Source organism: Trichechus manatus, unplaced genomic scaffold (assembly GCF_000243295.1).
Source record: "Trichechus manatus latirostris isolate Lorelei unplaced genomic scaffold, TriManLat1.0 scaffold00102, whole genome shotgun sequence".
Taxonomy (NCBI): Eukaryota; Metazoa; Chordata; class Mammalia; order Sirenia; family Trichechidae; genus Trichechus; species Trichechus manatus.
The window spans coordinates 5,695,996-5,720,026 of NW_004444038.1; the positions used below are offsets into that span (position 1 = coordinate 5,695,996).

The window sequence follows — 24,031 nt, forward strand, 5'->3', positions numbered from 1 at the left end:
GGAGAAACAATGGAATGGAATGATGGATTAATGGACTTTCTCCAGGTACAGAAGCTAGAAAAATAGGCATTCCAGGTAGAAGAAGGAATATATGGTAAGAGGCAAGTGCAAGGCACGTGGTCTTTTTCGAATACAGCCATGACTTTTGAGCAAGAAAGAAGGATAACAAAAGGAGCTGTTTGCTTGGCATGGAATGAGAGTGGGCAAAGTTGTCCACGTGGAAGCTCCATCTCTGCTTCTTAACAAGGTTCTGAATTATTTTCATTGTTTCCCTTCTATTTCACGAGAATTCAGCAATAACTCTTGGGATCTCTCCCACAACGAATGCAAAAGGCCAGAGGAGGAAAATGAATAAAAATAATCGTAGCAATTCTAGGTATATGCCTGTGACCACAGTTATGGGAATCCTGAGAAACACCCTGTTCGTGGTGCTCTGTTAATCATACTAAGAGCTAATATTTCTAAGTGGTTCTTTACCGTTCGCCCAGCACTTTGGCGTGTGTTTTCTCCCTGGATCCTCGCCTCTCCGTGAAGCCGTGAAGCAGGTGTTAGCATCCCCATTTGCTAATGAACAATCTGAGACTTTGAGGGATTAAGTGATTTCTCCATCATCGTAAAAACTAACCCGTCTCAGAGTCACCGATCAAGCACAAGCCCCCTTTCTCCCAAACTCTGGATTGTTTTTATTATGCCTTCCTTACTCTCTGACAACAATTAAAATTATGCTACAAAGTCCCTGTCTGAGAAAGTAATTCCCTTCTGAAGTGAAACACAAACTCATTACCAGTAAAATATGTGGAAAGAGGACAGATAAAACTTTTTTTTCCCCTGTTGTACAGTTGTTCATGTCCCTGAGAAACATCCAAGCAGTTTTTAAACTGAGAGAATTTTTTTTTGGTGCTCCTCTGCCAACTCCTCTTCTCCTCACCTTCTCTGCAAAACCTTGGCTACTCACCTGTCCCACAAAGTACCCTCTTATCCTCAGGAACCCAGAGGCACCAATAGTTGGACCAAGGTAATTGCTCAGATTCAGACCTATTGTTTTCCCATTCTCTATCTCCCTTTGTCTCAGCCTCTATGAGGTTCTGCTTGGGAATTGAGTTCCTAATTACTGATAAACCTACTCCCTGAAGTTCTATTCACATGTGGAGTGCTCACCAAGCACCTTTCCGTATGAAGCACTGGACTACTAGAGAATGTGGGCCTCCATCTACAAGGGTCTTTCAGTGGGGACCCAGATGTCAGCTCAGGATCAGCTAGAAATGAAAGCTGTAGTGTTTCCTCACCACACGCACGGAACCGTGCTAAGCCCTGTACGGATGATGGGCATGGATTTTCAACAGCCACCATGATTGGGAACTCAAAGAACCCTCACCATCTGTCTCTACAGCAAGTTTCTGAGAAAAGAAGAAATTAGATCATGTTTCTGAATTGTGTGATTATTGTGCTGTTGTTGCTAGTTGCCGTCAGCTCTGACTCATTGCGACCTTTTGTATGACAGAAGGAAGCATTGCCCAGTCCTTCATGATGGTGTGTCTGAGTCCATCGCTGTAGCTGTTGTCTGACTATAGAAAGGGAGAGCTAGATAATGACAAAGTTAGAAGTCTAACTCAATAAAGAGCTAGTGTCAGGCTTCTAGTAAATATTTAGCCCCTCAATAAATATCTGTTGGGAGAGTGTTAAACTCATAGGTCTAGTTACCATAGGATTTCCACGAGGGCGTGCTGCCTTATCATTCTTTGAAACCCAGGAGCAAAACAAAGCAGAGAGTTGTGACAACTAAATGTTCACATCAGTCTGATCCAGAAGTTACCCTTTGGATAGTATAAATTATCTTGGGAAATGACCTTAATGTATTACCTGTAAATCTGTAGCCGCTAGCATGCCAGTCCGACCAGAGATAGGTGGCTTGCACAAATAGTTCATCGCTTCTTGAGATGAGCCAAGTGTCGTAAAGAAAGGATTACCGCTGTGACGTTCTATAATGCACCAGCAGCTGGAGAAAAATCTATTGTACCTGATATTCTGAAAAGAGAGAGTCTTTTCAGAATTGGATTATCTTTCATAAGCAGTAAATATTTTTCATACTATCAACCCATTAAAGCAAGCAGCGATTGTGTACTGTATGTCTCTACACTGGATTGCAAATTAAACTCCCACCGGGGTCTCCGAAGAGAAACCCAGGGCTTTATCCTCTAAGCCACTCAGCCTCTCTCCTGAAGCAAGTTAATAAAGACCTTCATGACTATCTGCATCTCATTATCGCTGCAGAATACAATATCCTGGGGTTTTCTTCCTTTTGTGAAGAAATGCTCAGAAGTGACATGGTGCGAGGAATGTTTTCCTGAAGATGGGCTGGATTTGTGCCACAGTCTCTCTCTCTCCTTAACAGCATTGAAAGAGAAAAACCTATTTCTTAATTGCCTATCAGTGTTTGGGCCCTCTATGCCTGACATGAATCATTTTTTATGATTAATGCCGAGATTAGCCTAGAGAAATTCTCACCACCTGAGAGCTGGCTGTATTCAGTATCGTTCTCTCCATTCTTCATTCCGTGAGTCAATGACACTCATCTGGTGTTCACTGTGTGCAAAGCTGCTTAGACATTCTTTTACTTTTGCCTGTTTTTTTCCTTGAAATCTGTAATTTTCATACGTAGACCCCATACTTTGACAATTACTAGCCAACTGTAGTTTAATAATATGTATTAATTATAATATGGAGCCCTGATAGCGCGATGGTTAAATGCTCGGCTGCTAAAAGGTTGACGTTCGAACCCACCCTGCCGCTCCATGGGAGAAAGACCTGGCAATCTGCCCCCCGTAAAGATGGTTGTGGTGGTTGTGACTGTGTACTGCTCAGTTGATTTTGACTCATAGTGACCCTGTATGACAGAGTAGAACAGCCTAGAAAACACATGGGACAGTTCTCTGTTTGATGGGTTGTCTGAGTCAAACTCAACTTGCAGGCACGCAACAACAACAATTCATTATAATAATACAGTAAACAACAATATCATTCACTTTTTTAGTCTATACAGATGACGAAACAAAACATCACCCCCGTTGCTGTCGAGTCAATTCTGACTCATAACGACCCTATAGGATAGAGTAGAACTGCCCCATAGGGTTTCCAAGGAACAGCTGGTGGATTCGAACTGCCGACCTTTTTGCTTAGCAGCCGAGCTGCTGAGCACTGGGCCACCAGGGCTTCTAGAGATGACTAGATCTTAAAATATACAGGGCCCAAACAGTGATGAGCATCAGCTAGATCCTAGATTTACACTAATTTGCCATAGAACACTAACTGTCATCATGCTACCCGAGGATTTGTGCGTGACACAACATCCCTAAAAAACCTACAAAAAGTTCCTTATACCCAAAACTCTAGTTCAAAATCAAACATAGTAATCTTGCTAAAAGAAACTCAAAACTTCAAAACTGACGTGTACACAATTGGTACCTAGGGGTATGTCATGGTTTGAATTGTGCCCCCCAAAAATATGTGTATCAGTTTGGCTAGGTCATGATTCCCAGTATTGGGTGATTGTCCATCATTTTGTCATCTGATGTGATTTTCCTACGTGTTGTAAATCCTATCTTTATGATGTTGATCAGATGGGATTAGCGGCAGTTATGTTAATGAGGCAGGACTCAGTCTACAAGATTGGATTGTGTCTTGAGCCAATCTCTTTGGAGATATAAAAGAGGCAATCGAGCAGAGAGACAGGGGGGCCTCATACCACCAAGAAAACAGTGCCTGGAGCAGAGTGTGTCCTTTGGACCCGGGATCCCTGCTTGAAGAAGCTCCTATTCCGGGCAAGATGGATGACAAGGACCTTCCTACAGAGCTGACAGAGAGAGAGAGGCTTCCCCTGGAGCTGATGCCCTGAATTCGAACTTCTAGCCTACTGGAATAAATTTCTCTTTGTTAAAGCCACCCACTTGTGGTATTTCTGTTATAGCAGTACTAGATGACTAAGACTGGGTATTAAAAAAAAAAAAAAACCCATTGCCGTTGAGTTGATTCCAATTCATATAGCAACCCTGTAGTCAGAATCAAATCGACAGCAACTGATTTTTTTTTTAATACCCCTAGGGACTAATTGGGTACATGTCAGTTCTGAAATTTCAAGGGGGTACATCCCGGGAAAATGCCATGTTTTGGATTGTAATTTTATCATTCTCCTTTTATGTGGAAGGATGGATGACGCAGGGAGGAGTAGGTGAGAGCAAGAAGGTGTGTGCAGACAATAGGTGAAGACCTCTAAGCAGGTGTTTCTGTGTTACCGGAAAGCACACCAGAGCTCTCAGCTGTGCGGTTACTTGCTAATGGTCACATAAGGTGGAATTGTGTTTGCTTGACTCCGTGTCTCAGCTGAGACCACCAAGTGCATGGGGTGCAGGCTAGTTTGAACAACAGGACTGAGGGGACAGCTAGGAATAGAAAAGAACTACTTTAAAGTAATGCACAGTAATTAAATAATTAAATATTCATTACATGATTAAAGTAATACGTGGTAACTTCTACCAGTCCACATATCCTTTTCTAAGGCAACAGTGGCAGCCCAGCAGCTGCAGTCCCTAGAGGACAGGATAGTATATGTGTTCATTTTCACATGAATTGTATTCACTCTAGTATACCCATTGGTGTTTGTTGTTGTTGGGTGCTGTCCAGTCGATTTTCAACTCGTGGCAACCCCATGTGACAGAGTAGAACTGCCCCAGAGGGTTTTCTAGGCTGTAATCTTTATGGGAGCAGATCACCAGGTCTTTCTCCTGAGAGCCACTGGGTGGGTTCGAAGTGCCAACCTTGCAATTAGCAGCTGAGCACTTAACCGCTGCGCGACCAACTATCTTTATATCCCGGGGTGGAGTCCCTGGGTAGCGCAGGCAGTAAAGTCTGGACTACTGGCCGCAAGGTTGGCAGTTTGAACACAACCAGAGGCACCTCAGAAGACACGGCTGGTGATCTGCTTCCAAAAGGTCACAGCCTTGAAAACCCTATGGAGTACCGTTCTACTCTGACACACATGGGGTCAGCATGAGTCGGAATTGACTCCAGGGCAGCTAATAAGAACAATAAGAAAGGAGCCTGGGTGGTGTAAGTGTAAACAGTTTGCAATCAGCGTGAGGTTGGCAGTTCTGACCCACCCAGAGGCACCACGGAAGTGAGACCTGGGGATCTGCTTCCATAAAGAACACAGCCAAGCAAACCCTAGGGAGCAGTTCTACTCAGTAACACATGGGGTCGCTGTGACTCAGCGGCAGCTAACAATGGTAACAACATGTCTTGCTAAGAATAAAGTCTGGGATTTCTAATAGATACAATGCCTTAAAGATAACTACTTAGATAGGCTTATAAATCGAACAATAACCCACGTGAGGAACATGCTTCTTAGTCCAATCAAGTATTCGAGACCAGACGGGCAACACCTGCCCAAAAGCAAAGACAAGAAGGCAGGAAGGGACAGGGAAACGGGACAAATGGACACGGGTGGGAAGGGAAAGAGGGGAAAGTGGTGACACATTGTGGGGATTGCAACCAACGTCACAAAACAATTTGTATATGAATTTTTTGAAGGAGAAACTAATTGCACTGTGAACTTCACCTAGAGCACAATAAAATTTTGAACAAAGAATAAAATAACAACTTCAGTCCCTAAGAAAAAGATAGTGTGTGGTTGCCCCATTTTAGGGACATTAGCTTGAGCTCCGGTTATAGCATGCTGTGCTGGAGTCTCCTGGTTCTATCCTATTTCCACCACATAAACCTTAGCACAACTGAAGATGTGGTTGAATCACTTACATGTCATACAAGACAGTAAAAGTCTAATTGTTAATTTCACTGATGGAGTTGCAGCATCGCGGGGGGTGTCCTCCACGCACTTACCCAGGCTTGAAATCATCTCTAATTTACGGAGCCTGGAACTGTGACTCAGTGACTTCTACATGGTGATGGGGGATCATAAAAACTGTCTTTTTAATCTGATAATCATTAGAAAACCCAGTGAAGTGGTCCAGCTGCTAATCAGAATGCATTTCCATTTCTGTGGGGATTTTATACATCTTAGAAGCACTCTGTAATGATTTTAAAAAAAAAAAATGTTTCCATTAAAAAAAAAAAGATTCTGCCACATGGCCCCAGCACAAGTAGCTCTCTTCCAGACTTGAAAAATCAGAGGTTAATTTCAGGCAAGATGATTAAACCAGCAATAATAATTTATAGTACGGTTTGCTATTTTTCTTAAGTTTTCAAAGAGGTTTGCAAAAAATCATTAAATAAGATGGGTGAGCGTCATTAATTTGTTCATTTATTCAAATATGTGTTGAGGGTTGATTTTATGCAGACGTTGTCCTAAATTGTGCAGTTTTAAAAAATCAAAGGTAGATTCTGCCCATAAGAAGCCCATAGGCGGTTAATCTGCAGCGTCAAGTAAGGAATACATTTTACATTGCAACAATATACAGGTTTCACAAAACACTCCTCACCCTTAATGTTTGTGAAACTCTAAGTTTTTTGTTCCATTTATTCTGATTTATTTCATTTTTAAATGCTTGTTGCGAACCACTAAATTGATTTCACAACCCACAAGTATGTCCTTTGAAAAACATTGGTCTATCGGGTAGGATTTATATGGAGGGGTGAAGAGAGATGAGACTGAACTGGCAAGACAGAAAGTTCCAAGATATGAGGACTCTGTTTCTCCTAGTAGAGATCAATTTGGGTTTTATCCCGCACATAATAAACCAAAACCAAACCCACTGCCGGGGAGTCGACTCCGACTCATAGTCGCTAACCAAAACAGCAATTTGAACCCACCAGCTGCTCTCAGGGAGAGAAATGTGGCAGTCAGCTTCCATAAAGATTTACAGCCTTGGAAACCCTACGGTACAGTTCTACTCTGTCCTACAGGGTCGCTATGAGTCCGGCATGTAATAAACAAAATCCGTTGCCATCAAGTTGATTCCAACTCATAGCGACCCTATAGGACAGAGTAGAACTGCCCTGTAGGGTTTCCAAGGAGCGACTGGTAGATTCAAACTGCCGACCTTTCAGTTAGCAGCTGAACTCTTAACCACTATGCCACCAGGGCTCCAGTCCTGCACATACTAGGAGACATTAAAAGATTTTAAACAAGCATGTGACATGATCAAATTATGTTTCGAGTTAACTACTCAAGGGTATGTGGAAAGGATAGATTTTTTTTCCCCTTGATTTTTCTGTGTCCATTTACTTGTAAACATATGTATTAAAAAAGTGATTAATTAAAAATGATTGTTTGTAGGGCACGTGAGAAGGGGAATTGCACCACTGAGCAGTCATTTTATCACCTTGTCCTGTGATACTGAGTTAAATGAGAATCCGATTCAGCCATGAGTTTAGCTTTTCTCTGCAGTTCCCCTATTGCTCATCCTTTCTGGGGTGATTGGCATCTACTCAGTAATATGTCACCCGGACAAGTCAAGGGACATTTAGTCACAGGAACATATGATGTAGAGGGAATTATTTACACCATCCAGTCCACCATCAGCAAAAGGCACAATGCAACAGGTATCAAAGAAATAGTCCGTGCAGCTTGTCAAGAATTTTCAAAAAAGAATTTAAATCTACATATACAATTTTAGTTTATTATGTGAGGCCTCAGATTTGCAGCCACATAGCCAGCCAGTGTGGACAGGTGAGGCTGTTATCCAGCTGGTGGGCTCTGTTGCCGTGAGGTGCCATTGAGTTGATTTTTGACTCATGCAACAGAGAATTGCCCCATAAGGCTTCCTAGGCTGTAATCTTTTCAGGAGCAGATTGTCAGGTCTTCTATCCCATGGAGGAACCATTGGGTGCATTTGAACTGCCAACCTTTCGCTTATCAGCTAAGCATCAGCTGAGCATTTAACTGTTGGACCCTGGTACCACCATAAAAAAAAAAAAATCTTGACTCAAGTGACTCTGACTCACGGCGACCCGGTGTGTGTCGGAGTAGACCTGTACTTCCTAGAGTTTTCAGTGATTGAGGTTTGGAAGAAGATCACTAGGTCTTTCTTCGCAGGTGCTTCTGGGTGGACTGGAACCTCCACCCTTTCTGTTAGCACCCAAGCTCATTAACCATTTGCACCACCAGGGACAAAAAAACATACTGGTTGTTAAAACACAAATATTTCCATACAGGTAGGCAAATGGCTGGCGTCCTGTGCCCTCCAGAATCTCTCCCCCACCAACCCCACGACCTTGGTCACCCTGGCCCCTGGCTGGCCACATCTCTTCTCTGTTAAATGTGGACCCAGCAAGTGACCGCAATGCCTATGACTTCCATCTGTTCTGATTGGTCTGGGCCTGTGCCCGTTTGGTTGTTAAATACTTAGATAAATTTTGTAAAGAAAAAAAAAAAAAGAAATTCTAGGCAAGGAATGTGAGAAGACTCTATTCTACATCACCGCTGTATTGTTTTTCTTCTGTTGCGGTTTTTACTAGTTCTCCGGTCACCGGCTTTGTTTTCTTCGAATGGTAGGCCTTCCTAGCTTATCGTCAGACTACAGCATCCCCCAGACTAAAGGCTTCCTCCAGGAGGGCGGGAATACCATCCTCTCTACCTTTGCTTTCTGGAGAAAGGAATGAAGAACCATTTACTTAAAGCATACTCTGCTGAGGCTAACAGTGCTGTTTTGCCATGCACTGCGTTCCAGGACTCTTGGATTTACATTACCACCTGGCATTTAGGAAATGTAAAAATAACAGCAATATAAATCACCTCATGACCTATGAAATTATACATGAGGAATGGGGCTGTGAGCCAGGCAACTTGTTGGTTAGGTGTTGCATATTCAGCTAATTATAGGAAAGGCAAGTGACCTAAGTACAAGGAAAGGAAAGGAATTAAGTGATTTTTTTTTTTTTCCGTTATGGCAAGGACAAAATAAATGTGCATGAAAGGATCCAGTTAGTTAAATTTAAAAAGAAAATTGGCACAATTTAATTTATACTGACAGTCAGTTTTTAGCTTTACTATCAGTGCGTTCTGCTCCGCACATCTGTTGTTGAAGATATCACTCTATTTCCTACTTCTGTTGGTGTTTTCTGGTGCAGACCATCTCCTTAGACTTGGCAGGGGAGTGGGTGGCAAGAGTCAAGGGGACAAGCAGACATGTCCATGCTTCCCTACTTCACCAAGAGGGTAAGTGTTTGTGGTACTTTCTGCCACAGAAGAATGCTTAAAACACACGTTCAAGAGGAATTTTGATCTACTCAAGAGTGACGGTTTCATAAGGGGTTATTAAGAAGTAGGAAGGAATGTTGAGTGCCCGACTGTAGCCTTTTAAGGTTCTCAGCATGTCGACCAATTATAGTTTCTTAACCCATTCATCCTTCCCAGTGGCCACAGTGTTATATTTTTCTGTGTCCTAAAGTAATCAATTGTTACAGAAATGTAACTAGTCAACCTATAATGAGGCACTCTGTGTCACAAGAGTTATTACATGAGGACCTGACATTCTGTTCCCAGTTTCGCCATTGTTATTGGACACTGAAGCCCTATCTTGATACATTTAGGCAACTGTTAACAAAAGGGTGATAAAATCTGTTTCACACAGTTTCGGGTCAATTCATTAGAATAGTGCCGTTCAAAACATCCACAAATTCCATGTATACTCCTCACGAGCTCACATATCTCCCCTTTAGTATACAACTGTGTTCACATCCAGGTATTTCCTCATGCAACCCCACATGAGAAATCTCTCAGTTTCCTTGAGTTTAGGATCAGTGACTGTGTCTTTGTAATTCCTAACACTTGACATGTGTCTTTCTGGGAAGCAATACGTCAAATGTTTGGGTTATGTCATCATGCGAAAGAAAAAAAATCCAATTCACTTTCTAGAAGTTTGTTATAGCAGAATGCTGATACGCCTGTAAGTGATTTCTAAGTCTTTCTTTGTATTTATTCTTTATGGTCAATAATAGAAGATTTCAGAGAAAGCAGAGATTAAAAGGGATTTCTCTCTTGAAACATTTGGTTTAACACAAACTAGATGCTGATTTCAGGTCTAAATAATACTCTTGAAATGTAGTTAAGCATATTCTGTCGGCATCTGTACACACGGTCGAGCTGGAATTTCTAAATTTTAAAAACAAACACTTGAGAAGTAGCAAATCCACGCAGGCACCTCTGCATTTGTCCTTTTCCTTAGTGCCAAATAGGAAAACACATTCCCTGCATGCAGTAGCCTTTCTGAAGAGGAATTTTCCTATAGAGCTGCAGAATGAGTTATAGCCAGCATGAGTAATGAGCTGAAAATGTATTTTCACATTTTTTATGCCTTACATAGCACTCTCAGTATTAAATCCGTCAAACAGCTACAGTTTGTTTTTCTCCTGCGTTACTGAAACCTGGATCCTATCTTATACAATTCCAAAATACACTCTAAAATTATCTCAACGTAAGGTAACCAAGAGAATTGTTTTTTGAAGCGTTCTTCTTAAAGAAACATTGCATTGCACGTTCAGTGCTCATTCTCCTTGACCTTTCTGTGGCATTTGGTATGTCAGGCTCCCTATCCTTTGCAAAGCCCTTCCCTTCTGACCGTCTGCACTGCCAAATCACCCAGCCCCATGCCCTCCCTCCTCCAATCTTACACCTGCTTTTTTGTATCCATTATCAGCTGTGCTTCCCCCGTCTGCCTCGTCACCCTTAGGAACATCTCTTCTCCTTGATGAAATCCTCCCTCCTGAGAGATTTTTAAATCTCTCCTAGACATTTTATTTTCAGTCCTCATAAATATTCTGCTGTAACAGAAATACCACAGGTGGGTGGCTTTAACCAACAGACATTTATTTTCCCACAGTTTAGGAGGCTAGCAGACCGAATTCAGGGGCCACCTCTGGAGAAAGGCTCTCTCGCTCTCTGTCCCCTCTGGGGGAAGGTCCTTATCTCCTTTCAGCTTCTTTTCCATGGTTCCTTGGTGATCATGTGGTGTGGCTCTTCCTCTCTATTTGTGCTTTTTTGGTTTTTTATTTGCTCTTTTGTGTCTAAGAGACTGACTGAATACATACCCTATGATAATAGTGCCTTACTAACATAACACTAACACAACAGAGAAAACCCATCCCCAAATGGGATTATAATCACAGGTACGCAAAACTCATTGCCGTCGAGTGGATTCCGATTCATTGCGACCCTGTAGGAAAGACTAAAACTGCCCCACAGGGTTACCATGTACAACACATATTTTAGGGGGACACGATTCACTTGCTGCCTAGTTAACTGCTTAGATACATGGTTGTCACTTGAAAATCAGCATCCACAACCCCAAACTCATCATCAGCGTCCAGCCAACAACTCCTCCTCTATCCGGCTCCATTGTTAATGTCTCTGACGTCCTCCCAGGTCCCCCAGCTCAAAGGAATTTTTACCTCAGCCTTCTCCTTGACTTACCATGCCTTTTGCCACTCCTTGTATCCAAATTCTCACGGTTTCTGACTTCCCCGTGTCGCACACTTGCTCCAAATCCTTGCTGCCACGCAAGCTCCGAGCTCATTTTCTCGCACTGCCCAGAGCAGAGCTGTGGGCAGATCCAGCCTCCTGTCTGTCTTGAATGCAGTCGTTTCTGACTCTGTTGCTTTCTGCTTTTCCTCCTCCTCTCCACATTCTGTCCTTAGTTCCAAATCCCGTTGTTTTATTTTTCCTCTCACTCTACAAAGTCTCACCTGGCGACCCCGGCCTATCCTGCTTTCTCCTATGAATTCCTAGAGCATTTGGCATCAAGTTTATTTCAGTCCCCGGTCATTTGCTGCCTTCCAGCCTGCCTTGAGGGCACCTCAAAGACATTCACCCTTTGACCTAAGTCACCACCCAGAGCCTGAGAAAAGACACCCTTTAGAATGCACCCTGGATGTCCCTCCCACACTTGGTATTTTAATTGTCAAAGGCTTTAACAAGCAAAAACAACAAACATTAGCTCAGCTGAATAGCATGAGAATCCCACAATGACTATTCTAGATTATTCTTTCCTAAATCCCCTCCACCAAGATATCTGTACTTTGCTGTGGTTGTCCATAACCCACCTTGCATCATGGATTCCTGCCATGTATGATGTCTTACCTCCCCTCTGGAATGTAAACATTTGAGGGATCATTGGTTTTCTGTGTATTTCCTAAAGCTCTGAGCTAAATCCTAGCACTCACCACTCTTCCTAGTAAATTCAGCTCTCACGTGTCCCCAGAGTGACCACCAATCTCAAGGTCATCTCACTGCTTCCCCGGGAATGGACCAAATGCTTTGCCTTTTGCCAGATTTCTTCTAGCTGTTGATTTGGGGTGAGTACTTCTCTCAGTTATGGGGGCAGTGGGGGTTTAGTGGTAGAATTCTCACCTTCCATGCAGGAGACCAGGTTAGATTCCTGCCAATGCATCTCATGCACAGCCAGCACCTGTCTGTCATTGGAGGCCTGCACATTGCTATGACACTGAGCAGGTTTCAGCAGAGCTTCCAAACCAAGAAGGACTAGGAAGAAAGACCTGGTGATCTTCTGAAAATCAGCCAGTGAAAACCCTGTGGATCACAAGGGTTCAACCCACAATTGTTGGGTTGGCTCAGGACCAGACAGTGTTTACTTCCATTATGCATGGGGTCTCCATGAGGTGGGGGCCTACTCTGAGGCAGCTAACGACGACAGCTTCTCTCCGTCACTCATTTCACTCATGATGTTTCTATAATTCGTCCAAACTTATTCAAAGACACTTCTCTCATCAGGGAGAAGCTTCTCTCCTCCCCTGCAGAAATGTTGCCTTCCTTCCCCCAAAAGAGTTTCTCTTCTTAGGCTGCATCTTACCTCACCACTCCCCCAGCAAAATCCTAGCTTGTTTCTTCTTCCAGAATATATCTCTTTATCGTTAACTTATTCCCACCTCTGCTATCAGGGTGAACTTGTACAACAGTCCTGGTGTTACTTGAAGAGTGAAGCTTTTCCCACTCAGCCTTCACTCTTGAGCATCTCTGTAAAATAAAAGCAGCCGTCAAATCATCGTCAGTAACAACCAGAAGTAATATTGCCTCGTAATCTTATTCAGTAATTTCACACGTGTTCTTCTCCCTAGTAACTGTAAGTTTAACAAGGGTAAGGATCTTATCATATAAATCACTTCCAGGGCTCTCTATTCCTGGAACAGATTCTGTCTTTCCAGAGGCTAAAGCTTATACAACGTGCGGGACCTTCTTTAAGGAAAAGAATAAAAATGACAAATAGAAATTTAGATAGGGAAGTGAACATGTATTAAAAATGAGAAAATAAAGCAAAGTATATGTTTACAAAAGCTATGAGATACACAGACATTGACTGTACACGCACTGAGTCCCTCTCTGGGGAAAAGGCCTGTCCCAGTGAGGTTGCAGAATCTCACACTCATTAGACCACTGGCCCACCCGCCGCTGCCCATCCCCTGCCAGTAACTATCCAGAAGAGCATGCACCACCAAAAACAAAAACCATGCAGCACTTACCAAATTCAACTTAATTTCCTGACATTAGAGATTATAAGGTCAGATTTGAAGATATTAGATATGTCCAGATCTATCATTTTGCTGTTTAGTAGGACCATGGTAGAAACACATGAATCCTTAGCTGTGGGTCCGGAATAGGTTTTAAATAGTCATGCATCTTTTCTCTCCCGAGTTCACACTCTTATGCAGAAAGCAAACAGTTCTGACCCTTTCAATAAGTAGAAACTATTTACCTCGGACAATGAGATACTATTCTTATGTTATAATTTTAAATTAGGGAAGATTAGAACTCAAGGCATATTATTAATAGTGGACATCCTTTCATATGTTTCAAATAATCTTGTGTGAACTGGGAGAACTTATTACTGTGAGGAAGGCCCTCAATGAGATGAATTGACCCAGTGGCTGCACCAATGGGCTCAAGCTTAGCAACGATTGTGAGGATGGATCAGGTCCAGGCAGTATTTACTTGTGATGTACGTGGGGTTGCTGTGAGTCGGAGCTGACTCGAGGGCACCTAACAACAGCAGCAACATGACTGTGATGTACGATTTTATCGTAATCATTTGCATGAATTTTTCATTGAGAAAACTTGCCAACTATTTTAGGGTTGTAAAAAAAGTGTTTTTAGCAAACAGAATTTCTATAGCAATGTTGTTTTATAGTCATTTATTATCTGTTCATTATTTCTTTTGACAAAGATGCATTGAGCACCTGTTATGTTCCAGGCAGTGTTGTAGGAACTGGGAATACAACAATGAACAAAAGAGACATTGTATTTGAACTCATGGAGCCAACACTCTAGAGGGAAGAGACAGAAAGTAAACCAAAAATTGAACTGTAATTTATCGTGTATTGAGAAGGATTATGTGGATTAATAAAGGAGGGAATATAGAAAGACCAGGGGTGAAAGGAGGGTGCTATTTTCTAGAAGGTGGTCGGGAAAGGCCTTTCTGCTCTAGTGAGATTTGAACAGAGCCCTGAACGAAGTGGGCAATGAAAAGCAGGTTGAGGAATGCAGAGAATAATGGGGTAGGGGCAGAGGACGACAAGGAGATTGGTTGGAGACGAGGTCTAAGATGAGTGGAGGGTTCTCTGGGCCTCCGTAAGTCCTTGGGTCTAACCTGAGTGAAAAAAGAAACCAGTGGAGTGATTTGAGTGGGGAAATGACACAATCTGACTTAATTTTTTGTTTTTGTTTTAAATAATATTTTATTGTTTTCACTGCAAGTTTTCACAGCAAATTAGGTTCCCCTTTAACAGTTACCATACACATTTTTCAGTGACATTGGTTACTTACTTCACAGTGTGTCAACATTCTCATTAATTCCTTTCTAGATGTTTCATTTCCAATAATCTGATGTCCCTGTCCCCTTACCCTTTCATCTTTACTTTAGAGTGATTGTTGACCATTTGGTCTCATATAGATGATTTTTTAAAGGCGTGCAGTACTCATGAGTGATATTCTTTATTTTATGAGCCAGTATGCTGTTTAGGTAAAAGGTGACCTCAGGGGATAGTTTCAGTTCAGAGTTTAAAGAGTATTTCAGGGTGATAGTCTCAACCAGTCCAGTAATTCTGCACGTTTTAAGAATTTGAGTTCTTTCCCACATTTTTCTCCCATTCTGTCAGGATCCATTTATTGTGGCCCTCATCAGAATGGCCGTTAGTGGTAGCTGGGCACCATTTAGTTCTTCTGGTCTCAAGGTAGATGGGGCCACGATCTTGTAGACTGTTAGTCCTAGACACACGTTTCTTCTCTTAGTCTTTGGTTTCCTTCTCTTGCTTTTGCTCCAGACGACTAGAGACTGATCGTGGTATCTTACTGACCAAAGTTTGAAAACAAGCTTTCTCAAGCCTGGCACTATCGACATTGTGGGCCAAATCTTTCTTTGTCATGGAGGGCTGTCCTGTACATCGTAGGATATTTTGTAACATCCCTGATCTCCACCTACCAGATGCCAGGGGCATTCTCCCGCAGTAGTGACAACAAAAATGTCAGCCAGTCACCATAAAGTCAGTTCTGACTCATGACAACTCCATGTGTGTCAGAGTAGATCTGTGTTGCATGGGTTTTCAATGGCTATGAGCTTCCTGAAGTAGATTGCCAGCTCTTTCTTCCAAGGCACCTCTGGGTGGATACAAGTCACCAACCTTTCGATTAGTAGCCAAGTTCTTAGCTGTTTTCACCACCCAGGCATTGCCAAATGTCCCCAGAAGGCAAAATTGTCCCCTATTGACAATCACTGTTTTAAAAGGATCACACACACCCAGAATGATATTTTAATTATAGAAAAATTAACAAGTGACAACTGAACTTTTCTGTGTCCTAACATTTATACGTGTGTTAGAATGCTCCCATTTGATCAAAATTCAACTTACACGGGTCTCTATTGCATACTTGTATTTAATAATCACATCCTAACATAATAGCCAAGACTTTAATCTTTGAGTCAGATCCTGATGTAATTCATTTCTTTCCTACCTGTTAAAACAATGTCAGGCTGGGGTCCCAGAGAAATACTGTTTACAGGCAAAAAGAAAATACCACGAGTATTCTAACCAACTGGAGCTACAATGCAGTAAACATGTAACAAAAGATGTCACTAAACTACACAAATTACTTATTTCACAAGATGCAGACTTACAGAGATGACTCAGACACGCCTTTAATTCATTAGACAGGATCTTACAGTGCTTGCTTCTCTCCGTGTTTACTTAGAGTCATTGACAGTCTCAAATATTTTCTTTTGGTGAGACCAACTTTTCTCCAACCTCAAAACCCTGGTGGTCACTGCTTCCAGGCATGAAGAGTCTTTCTGACTTTATATGCTCTGTATTATTCCTTTGAAAAATTTCCATATAGTATGGCTCTTTTATATGTACTTTTATAACAAAGACCCCTTCAAACTGAATTCCAGTTTCCTCCTTTTTGATTATTGTCATCTTCTTTTCATATTTGAGTACAAGGTAATGGGAGGACCTTCCACAAGGACGACTGCAAACCTCCTTGCACTTCACTTCCACTTGACACTGTGCAAAAGCAAATTGGTGAGAGTTTCAGCCTTTGACCCTCATTACGGTTGAATCCAGAAGTTAACAAGTTGGGGCATACAAGCTTCTACATGTTTGGACTTAACTTGGAGTACGGCTTTTTATGAGAGGTAGCTGGCACAGTATTTAGTAAGCTAAGAATCCCCAGTTGATGAATGAAGATAACCTCAAAGTGAGGACATCTATATTGATGTTGCAACTCTATTTGGGTTACTAGGGTGCCTTTTTTTCAACCTACACATACCAATTTATTATCATTATGGCATGTGTGATAACGTCACAGAAACTGCCTTATCCTTTACATCAGCAGATGAAATAATGAGGAAGGACTTTACACAGGAAAATGAGTATGGGTGGACTCCAGACCTGCATGCCTCAGTCTGAATGCACTGCAAAATGGACTGGTTGTGAAACATTTGCAATTCAATTAGCCTCTCCAAGCCTCAATAGCCTCATCTCTAAAATAGGCATGATAATAACAATTTTTCAGAGTTGTTTCAAAATCGAGAGCTAAATCAAGTACAGCATGTAGCGGGGGGATTGGCACACAGTAAGCCCTTAAGGCATGCTAATTGTTATAAGGGCAATGTGGATTATGATCATTATATTGACCATCCATTCTTACATCTTGCTAAGAAAGACCTGTTCCCTTAATCCAATCCAGAGGCATCATTGAATAGAAGAAAATGTTGACATAAAAATGTAAAGAAAACTTTAGCAGATAATGTGAGGATCACATCCTAACTTGTATGACACATTTTAAAACATTTCTTGGCCTACAATTTACACTGCTGATTGGAATATGAAAATAATTTTAAGATGTTAATAGCAAAAAATGAAGTTTGACTATAATTTTCCAGCCAGCATCAGGTGTTAGTACCCAGCCAGCTCAGTGTCTCTGAGGAGCGAGTCTGTTATAACTAGATAAAATAAGACTAAGGAGCCCTTGTGGCACTGTGGTTAAGCACTTGGCTTATGTTGGTGGTTCGAACCCACAAGCCATTCCATGGTGAAGGTCCTGGCAATCTGCTCCCATAGAGATTAGAGCCTAGAAAACCGTATGGGGCAGTTCTACTCTGTCACATGGGATCTCTGTGAGTTGAAAATCCACTTGACGGCACCCAATACCAACAGCATCCCCATGTATCTAGCAGGTTACTCTTGCTTCATATCCTTTGGTAACCTTCCACTGTCCTGAGAGTATAATCTAAACTCCTTACCGTGGTGGCCTCCGAGGTTTTGTGTCCTTTTTCTCACTCTTTGCTTTCGCTTACCCAAATCATTAGAATTCCGCTGAACTTGCTTCCTTGAAAAAGTAAAGCTCTGTCTTGCTTCAAGGAGCCCTGATGGTACAATGGTTAAGCTCTCCGCTGCTAACTAAAAGGTTGGTGGTTTGAACCCTCTCGGTGGTTCTATGGGAGAAACAACTGGTGATCTGCTTCCATAAAGATTACAGCCAAAAAATCCCTAGGGGTAGTTCCCCTCTGTCACACTTGACCACACCTAACAACAGCATCCCTCTTCAGGGACTTACAACTGCATGAGGAGGTTGCCTTTCCTCACCACATCTGGCTTCTTTTCTTCTTTCTTCCAAAACAAACACCAATCCCCTTGCTGTCAAGTTGATTCTGACTCATAGCAACCCTATAGGACAGAGTAGAACTGCCCCATAGGGTTACCAAGGCTGTGAATCTTTATGGAAGCAGACTGCCACATCTTTCTCCTGCAGAGTGGCTGGTGAGTTCAAATGGACGACATTTTGTTAGCGGACAAGGGGTTTAACCACTGCTCCAGCACGGCTCCTTTCCTCTTCTTGTTGTTGGTAGGTGCTATCGAGCCAGTTGCCAATCACGGCGACCCTACATACAACAGAATGAAACACTGTCCAGTCCTGCACCATCCTCACAATCATTCCTGTGTTTGAGCCCATTGTTGTAGCCACTGTGTTAATCCATCTTGTTGAGGGTCTTCCTCTTTTTCACTGACCCTCTACTTTACCAAGTATGACGTCCTTCTTCAGGGACTGGTCCCTCCTGATAACATGTCCAAAGTACGTACGTGTGACAAAGTCTCGCCATCCTCACTCCTAAGAAGCATTCTCGTTGTACATCTTCCAAGACATATTTGTTCATTCTTCTGGCAGTCCATGGTATATTCAATATTCTTGGCCAACACCATAATTCAAAGGCATCTCTTCTTCTTCCGTCTTCCTTTTTTTTAGCTGAGCTTAATTGTTACCTCCTAAAGAAGTTTCCCTGACCCACCCTGCCTAAGAACATCTGATTCCTACCCCTCACTGCCCATTATGCTCTCCACCAAGTTGGAGGTCCATCAGTTGTAATTATTTGCTTGTGTTTATTGTCAACCACCTTTCCACGAGGTAAGCTTCAAGCTATAAAAAAACCCCAGAAAACAATAACCACTGGCATCGAGCCAATTCCAGCTCATAGCAACCCTGTAGGAGAGAATAGAACTGCCCCACAGGGTTTCCAAGGAGCAGCTGGTGGATTCAAACTGACGACCTTTTGGTTCTCAGCCGATCTCTTAACCACTGTGCCACCAGGGCTCCAAGCTATAGGTCTGTCATATTCACCATTGTATCTTCAGCACCTAGAGAGTTTCAGGCACGTAATAGGTACTCAGTAAATATACAAATTAAAAAAAGAAAAAAATACATAAACATAGTTTAAATATAGTTTAAAGAGAAGTAAAAGCAGGTGAATGTCTATGCCTTAAGACAACTTTCAAACCATATCTGTTCTACTGATTTCTAGAAGATTAAAAATAAAAAGGCAAAAAAAAAAAGTTTACCAAGTTGAATACTCTTCCTGTTTCAGCCTGTTCAATAATTGCTCATTGTCAAGTTCAGTTCAGCCTGACTTTTCATTTCTGTCACTGTTCCTATGCAAGGCGGCTTGACTGAAGGTCTTTGTTTGTTAACTTAAGGGGGCCAGGAGCCACAATGGCTCACTGGATCATTTAAACATAAACTCTTCTGCCTGGTTTTCAAAGCCCTGGTAATGGAGCCTTCATTCTACCTATCCAGCATTATCCACCTCTCCATCTTAACACTGCTTCTGAGCAGACCATGCTCCTCACTGTGCTTTGTGTGTCTTATTGGTACAGGAGACATCACCGAGGAGGTGCCGCTGTGTACGAGTTCCCAACTAGTGAGTAGGAAGGTGCGGGTTGATAAACGGAGAGGATAGTTCAGGCAGGCGGAGTACATATACCGAAGCACTAAAACATGAACCAGTATAGAGCATTCGGATAAATGCCCCTTGATTGTAGTGTTATTTGTGTATATTTGTCAAAGGACAAGAGGAAAGAATGTCAAACAGGGAGAGGTAGGAAGGATCATATCGAGAAGGGCCTTGAAGAAGAAACTACGGAGTGATCGTTCTTTCTCCCTTCCTTTTTCTCACTCTTTCTTTCACTTTCTTTTGGTTTTTTTCTTTCTCACTTTCTTCCTTTCTTTTAGACAACAGCAATTCATTTAAGAGTTTAAAGCATGGAATTGACATAATCTATGTTGTCTTTTAATAAAAGAAAAAAAAACCCAACAACTTATTATCAGAAGATATAGGTGAAGTTTCATTCTACCTCTTGCCAGCTGCATGACTGCGTAACCTTAATTTCCTTTTCAGGAAAAATAGGGATAATATCTCTCCTTATTGGAATAGTGGTTATTGGGATCGGATGAGATAGCAAACTTGGTTCTGCCACAATAAGTTATGCTTATTTTCCCTTTTGAATGATCTGTTGGCCTAAAACTTAAGAAAAGTCGACCTTTAAACACAGCCAGAATCTACTGATGCTGAATCAAAAGGCTCCCAGTAGGTTGACGTTTGTCTGAGGTTCCTGGGACACAGGAGCCAATCCCAGGTAGGCCTGCCCAGTCTGAAGAGGGCGACCCGGCTCCGGTCGAGGGTGGGGTGGAGTGGGAGCCGGGAGAGGACAGGCTTGTCACTGTGATGGACAGTTGTTCTTGGTTTGCAAACTCTGGTAAGTTTTCATCCTTGCCTAAAGGTGATGTAATGATTATGTAAAAATTTAACCCAGTTAAATATCATTCCAAAGCCCTAGCATTAGTTATATTTTAGTTTATTAACACGACATAATTTTTTTTAAAGCCCTCATTTCGCCCTTCTTTTAACCTGGACTGCCTTCTATTGTGTCCACTTACCTCAGGGCACTTAACGCCGAGCGCGAATTAGATACTGAGTCAGTACATTAGTGACAAAATATGGAAGCAGGGATTTGAACGTTAGTGTTCCCAGATGGCTAATTGTTGTAGTTGTGTGCTGCCAGTCAATTCCTAGTGACCCCATAGGGCAGAGGAGAGCTGCCCCATAGGGTTTCCAAGGCTGTGATCTTCATGGAAGCAGACTGCCACATCTTTCACCCAAGGAGCAGCTGGTGGGTTTGAACCACCCACCTTTCGGTTAGCAGCCGAGCTCTTAACCACTGCGCCATCAGGGATCCTTATGAATGGATAGTAACATATTTTATAATAATGTTGAAAATGTATTTTTGTCAAAGGTGTAAGATTTCCCCAGCTTTATTTAAATGTAATAGTTTCAGAAAACTTATTAAACATGAACTAATTGCCGTGATTCTTTTAGGAAATAGGTCTCTCAAGATGAGCGATATGGTAATGATGAGTTATTTGACCTATGACATCAAGAATTCTATATAAATATAAGTGAAAACCACAAACTATAAAATTGATTATCACCATTTAACATTTTCTGTTATGTTTAACAGTGTTGTGGCAAAATTTGGTAAATGTTTTATAAAGTCGATTCACCAAAACCCAACCAAACCCATTGCCATTGCGTTGATTCCAACTCATAGCGACCCTATAGGACAGCGTAGAACTGCCCCCTAGGGTTTCCAAGGAGCAGCTGGTGACCTTTTGATTAGCAGACGAGCTCTTAACCTCTGTACCACCAGGGCTCAAGGATTGTTAATAATCTAAAATTTCAACTTGAATTCATGTTCAATTTGATCCACTTTATTATTTTCTTCCAGTATTTTATTCAATTGACTCAGTACATTTTGTCAAAAAAAGTATAATCTTTTCTAAAATTTATTTTAGGTTTTGAAACTAACATGAACTTAACAAGCCGGGATGATCCTAGTACATCAGAAACTGCATCAGAGGCTCAAGATAGAAATGCAAATAACCATGGAATTCAGTTATCTAATTCACTGTCTAGTTGTATAACTGCTGAAAATGGAAATTCCGTCACAAATGGTAAGCACTTTTTCAACTACTCAGAAGTAAATAGGGAAAAGTTTTAAGCTGCATAAACTTTCTAGCAAGAATGGATATAAAATTTAAAAACAAAGTAAGCTTAAGAACTGGAAAATAGAACATAAACTGTCAAACTTCACTCTAGGGATTATTGTCAACCTATTATTGCATGGGTTAAAGAATGAGAATAATATTCAGTATTAGTTTTCTTTTCAGAGATTTTTCCGGAGTATTGGTCCATGAGAACCGGTATAAAATTAGTCTGATACTGTACAGGAAGAAGAGATGGATGCTGTAACCATATATTTAATTTTAAAATGCCTTTTTCTTTTTATAAACTAAGAAATGCAAAGGAAAAGTCATATTGAAGGAATGGTAAATGCCACCTTTGCCTTTGGTATTTAATTTGAGAATATCAATAAGTGTATCGTTTCGAACTAGGTTTGGTTGCATGTATCCAGAAGTTGTCTACTAATGGCTAAAACAAATAGTTTATCTCTCACAACGAAGTCCAAGCTTTTAAAAACCAAAACAAAACAAGAAAGAAGTTTGCTGCTGTCGAGTTGACTCCAACTCATGGCGACTCTGTGTGTTACCGACTAGAACTGAGGTCCGTAGGGTTTCCTTGGCTGTAGTCTTTTACAGACGCAGATCGCCGGGGTTTGAACCGCCAACCTTTCTATTAGTAGCTGATCACAAACTGTTTGTGCCACCGAGGGACTTTAATTAGTTAATCCAGTAATCACTGACTGGAAAATTCAAATCAGCCTTCCTTCTGAGAACAACAGAAAAGCTAAACAAAACTTTTTTTTTTTTTTTTTAAAATCTGATTTAAGACCTGGAGAACTATCCAGACAGTGAAATACTGAGAAAGGATTGAGGCAGTAGGTATGGGATGGAAGCTCAAGTAAGTAAGCTCATGTTCTAGGCTTTTCTCCTAGGGACGCTAGGAGCTGTCCTAAGCAGGAGGAGGTAGTGGGGGGGGGCATCTGTGTTTCCAACTCCATCATAGGATTGTTGGGACAGAGACTAGAGTCCGAGACCTGCCAAGGCCTTGGGTGGGACCTTCAAGTGTCCATCCTGAGAGTAATTATGAGCCTGAATCAGAAACTGCAGCTCAGCTATGGATTTCCTCGACTCTCAAATTTAACTGAGGTGTTCCAGGATTGATAGGGCCCACAGGTACCTGGGAAAAGCAAATGTAAATCTATCCTGAAAGACAAGAGCAGCATCCAAGGCTTTGAAATATTTTTACCAAACGTATTTCACTCAACATATTATCAAAAATAAACAGACACATGAAGAACACAAAAGAAGATGAAAAATTACAAGCAGAAATAGTACACAACAGCAGTATATTCACAGGGACTCAAAATACTGGAGTTCAAAGACACATGCTTTAAAATAAGTGTATATACTACTCCCAAGAGGATAAAAGAAAACACTGAGGATTTCACCAAAGAATGGAAACAATAAAAAAAAGTTTCAAATGGAAATTCTGAAATTGAAGAATACATTAATCAAAATTAAGTACAACAGAGGATGAGTTTAAGAGTTAATTAGACACCCAAACCAAAACCAAACTCGTTGCCATCGAGTCAATTCCAGCTCATAGCGACTCTATAGGATAGCACAGACCTGCTCCATGTGGTTTCCAATGAGGGCCTGGTGGATTCGAACTGCCAACCTTTTGGTTATTAGCAGCCAGAAAAAAAGCAAAACAAAACTGAACTAATAGAAGATAAGTCAGAAAACCTCCAGAATGAAGCAAAAGAATGGAAATTCTAGAAAATGATTTAGATATAGAGGATACAGTATTATTTGAATCCTCGGAAGAAAAGAGAGAGTGCATGGACAGAAAAAACATTTGGTGAGAAATCTTAGAAAATTTTTGAAAACCAATAAAAGTATCAATAAATGAATTTAAGAAACTGTGAAAATGATAACACACTTTGGAAAACAGCTTGGCAGTTTCTTATAAAGTTCAACATGTACTTACCATTTAACTCAGCAATTCCACTTCTAGATATTTAACCAAGAGAAGAGAAAATATATGTCCACACAAACACCTGTACACAAATGCTTATGGTAGCTTTATTTATAATCACCTCAATCTAGAAATACCCAAATGCCATCAACTGTTGAATGGATAGTATTAGTTATCTTGCTGTGTAACAGATTAGCCCCGAAACTTTAGAGGCTAAAAACAACAAATGTTTAATATCTCGTTGC

At 41.4% G+C, this 24,031-nt stretch overlaps 1 protein-coding gene across 1 annotated transcript in view; it reads left to right on the forward strand.

Moving 5' to 3' along the window:
- The window catches only part of MYO16 (myosin XVI), a 637,778-nt gene that overhangs the window by 557,731 nt on the left and 56,016 nt on the right, over nucleotides 1–24,031 (forward strand). Inside the window, exon 33 of the mRNA XM_004382940.2 lies at nucleotides 21,641–21,799. Coding sequence (XP_004382997.2) covers nucleotides 21,641–21,799 — 159 coding nt within the window. The remainder of the gene's footprint in view (nucleotides 1–21,640; nucleotides 21,800–24,031) is intronic.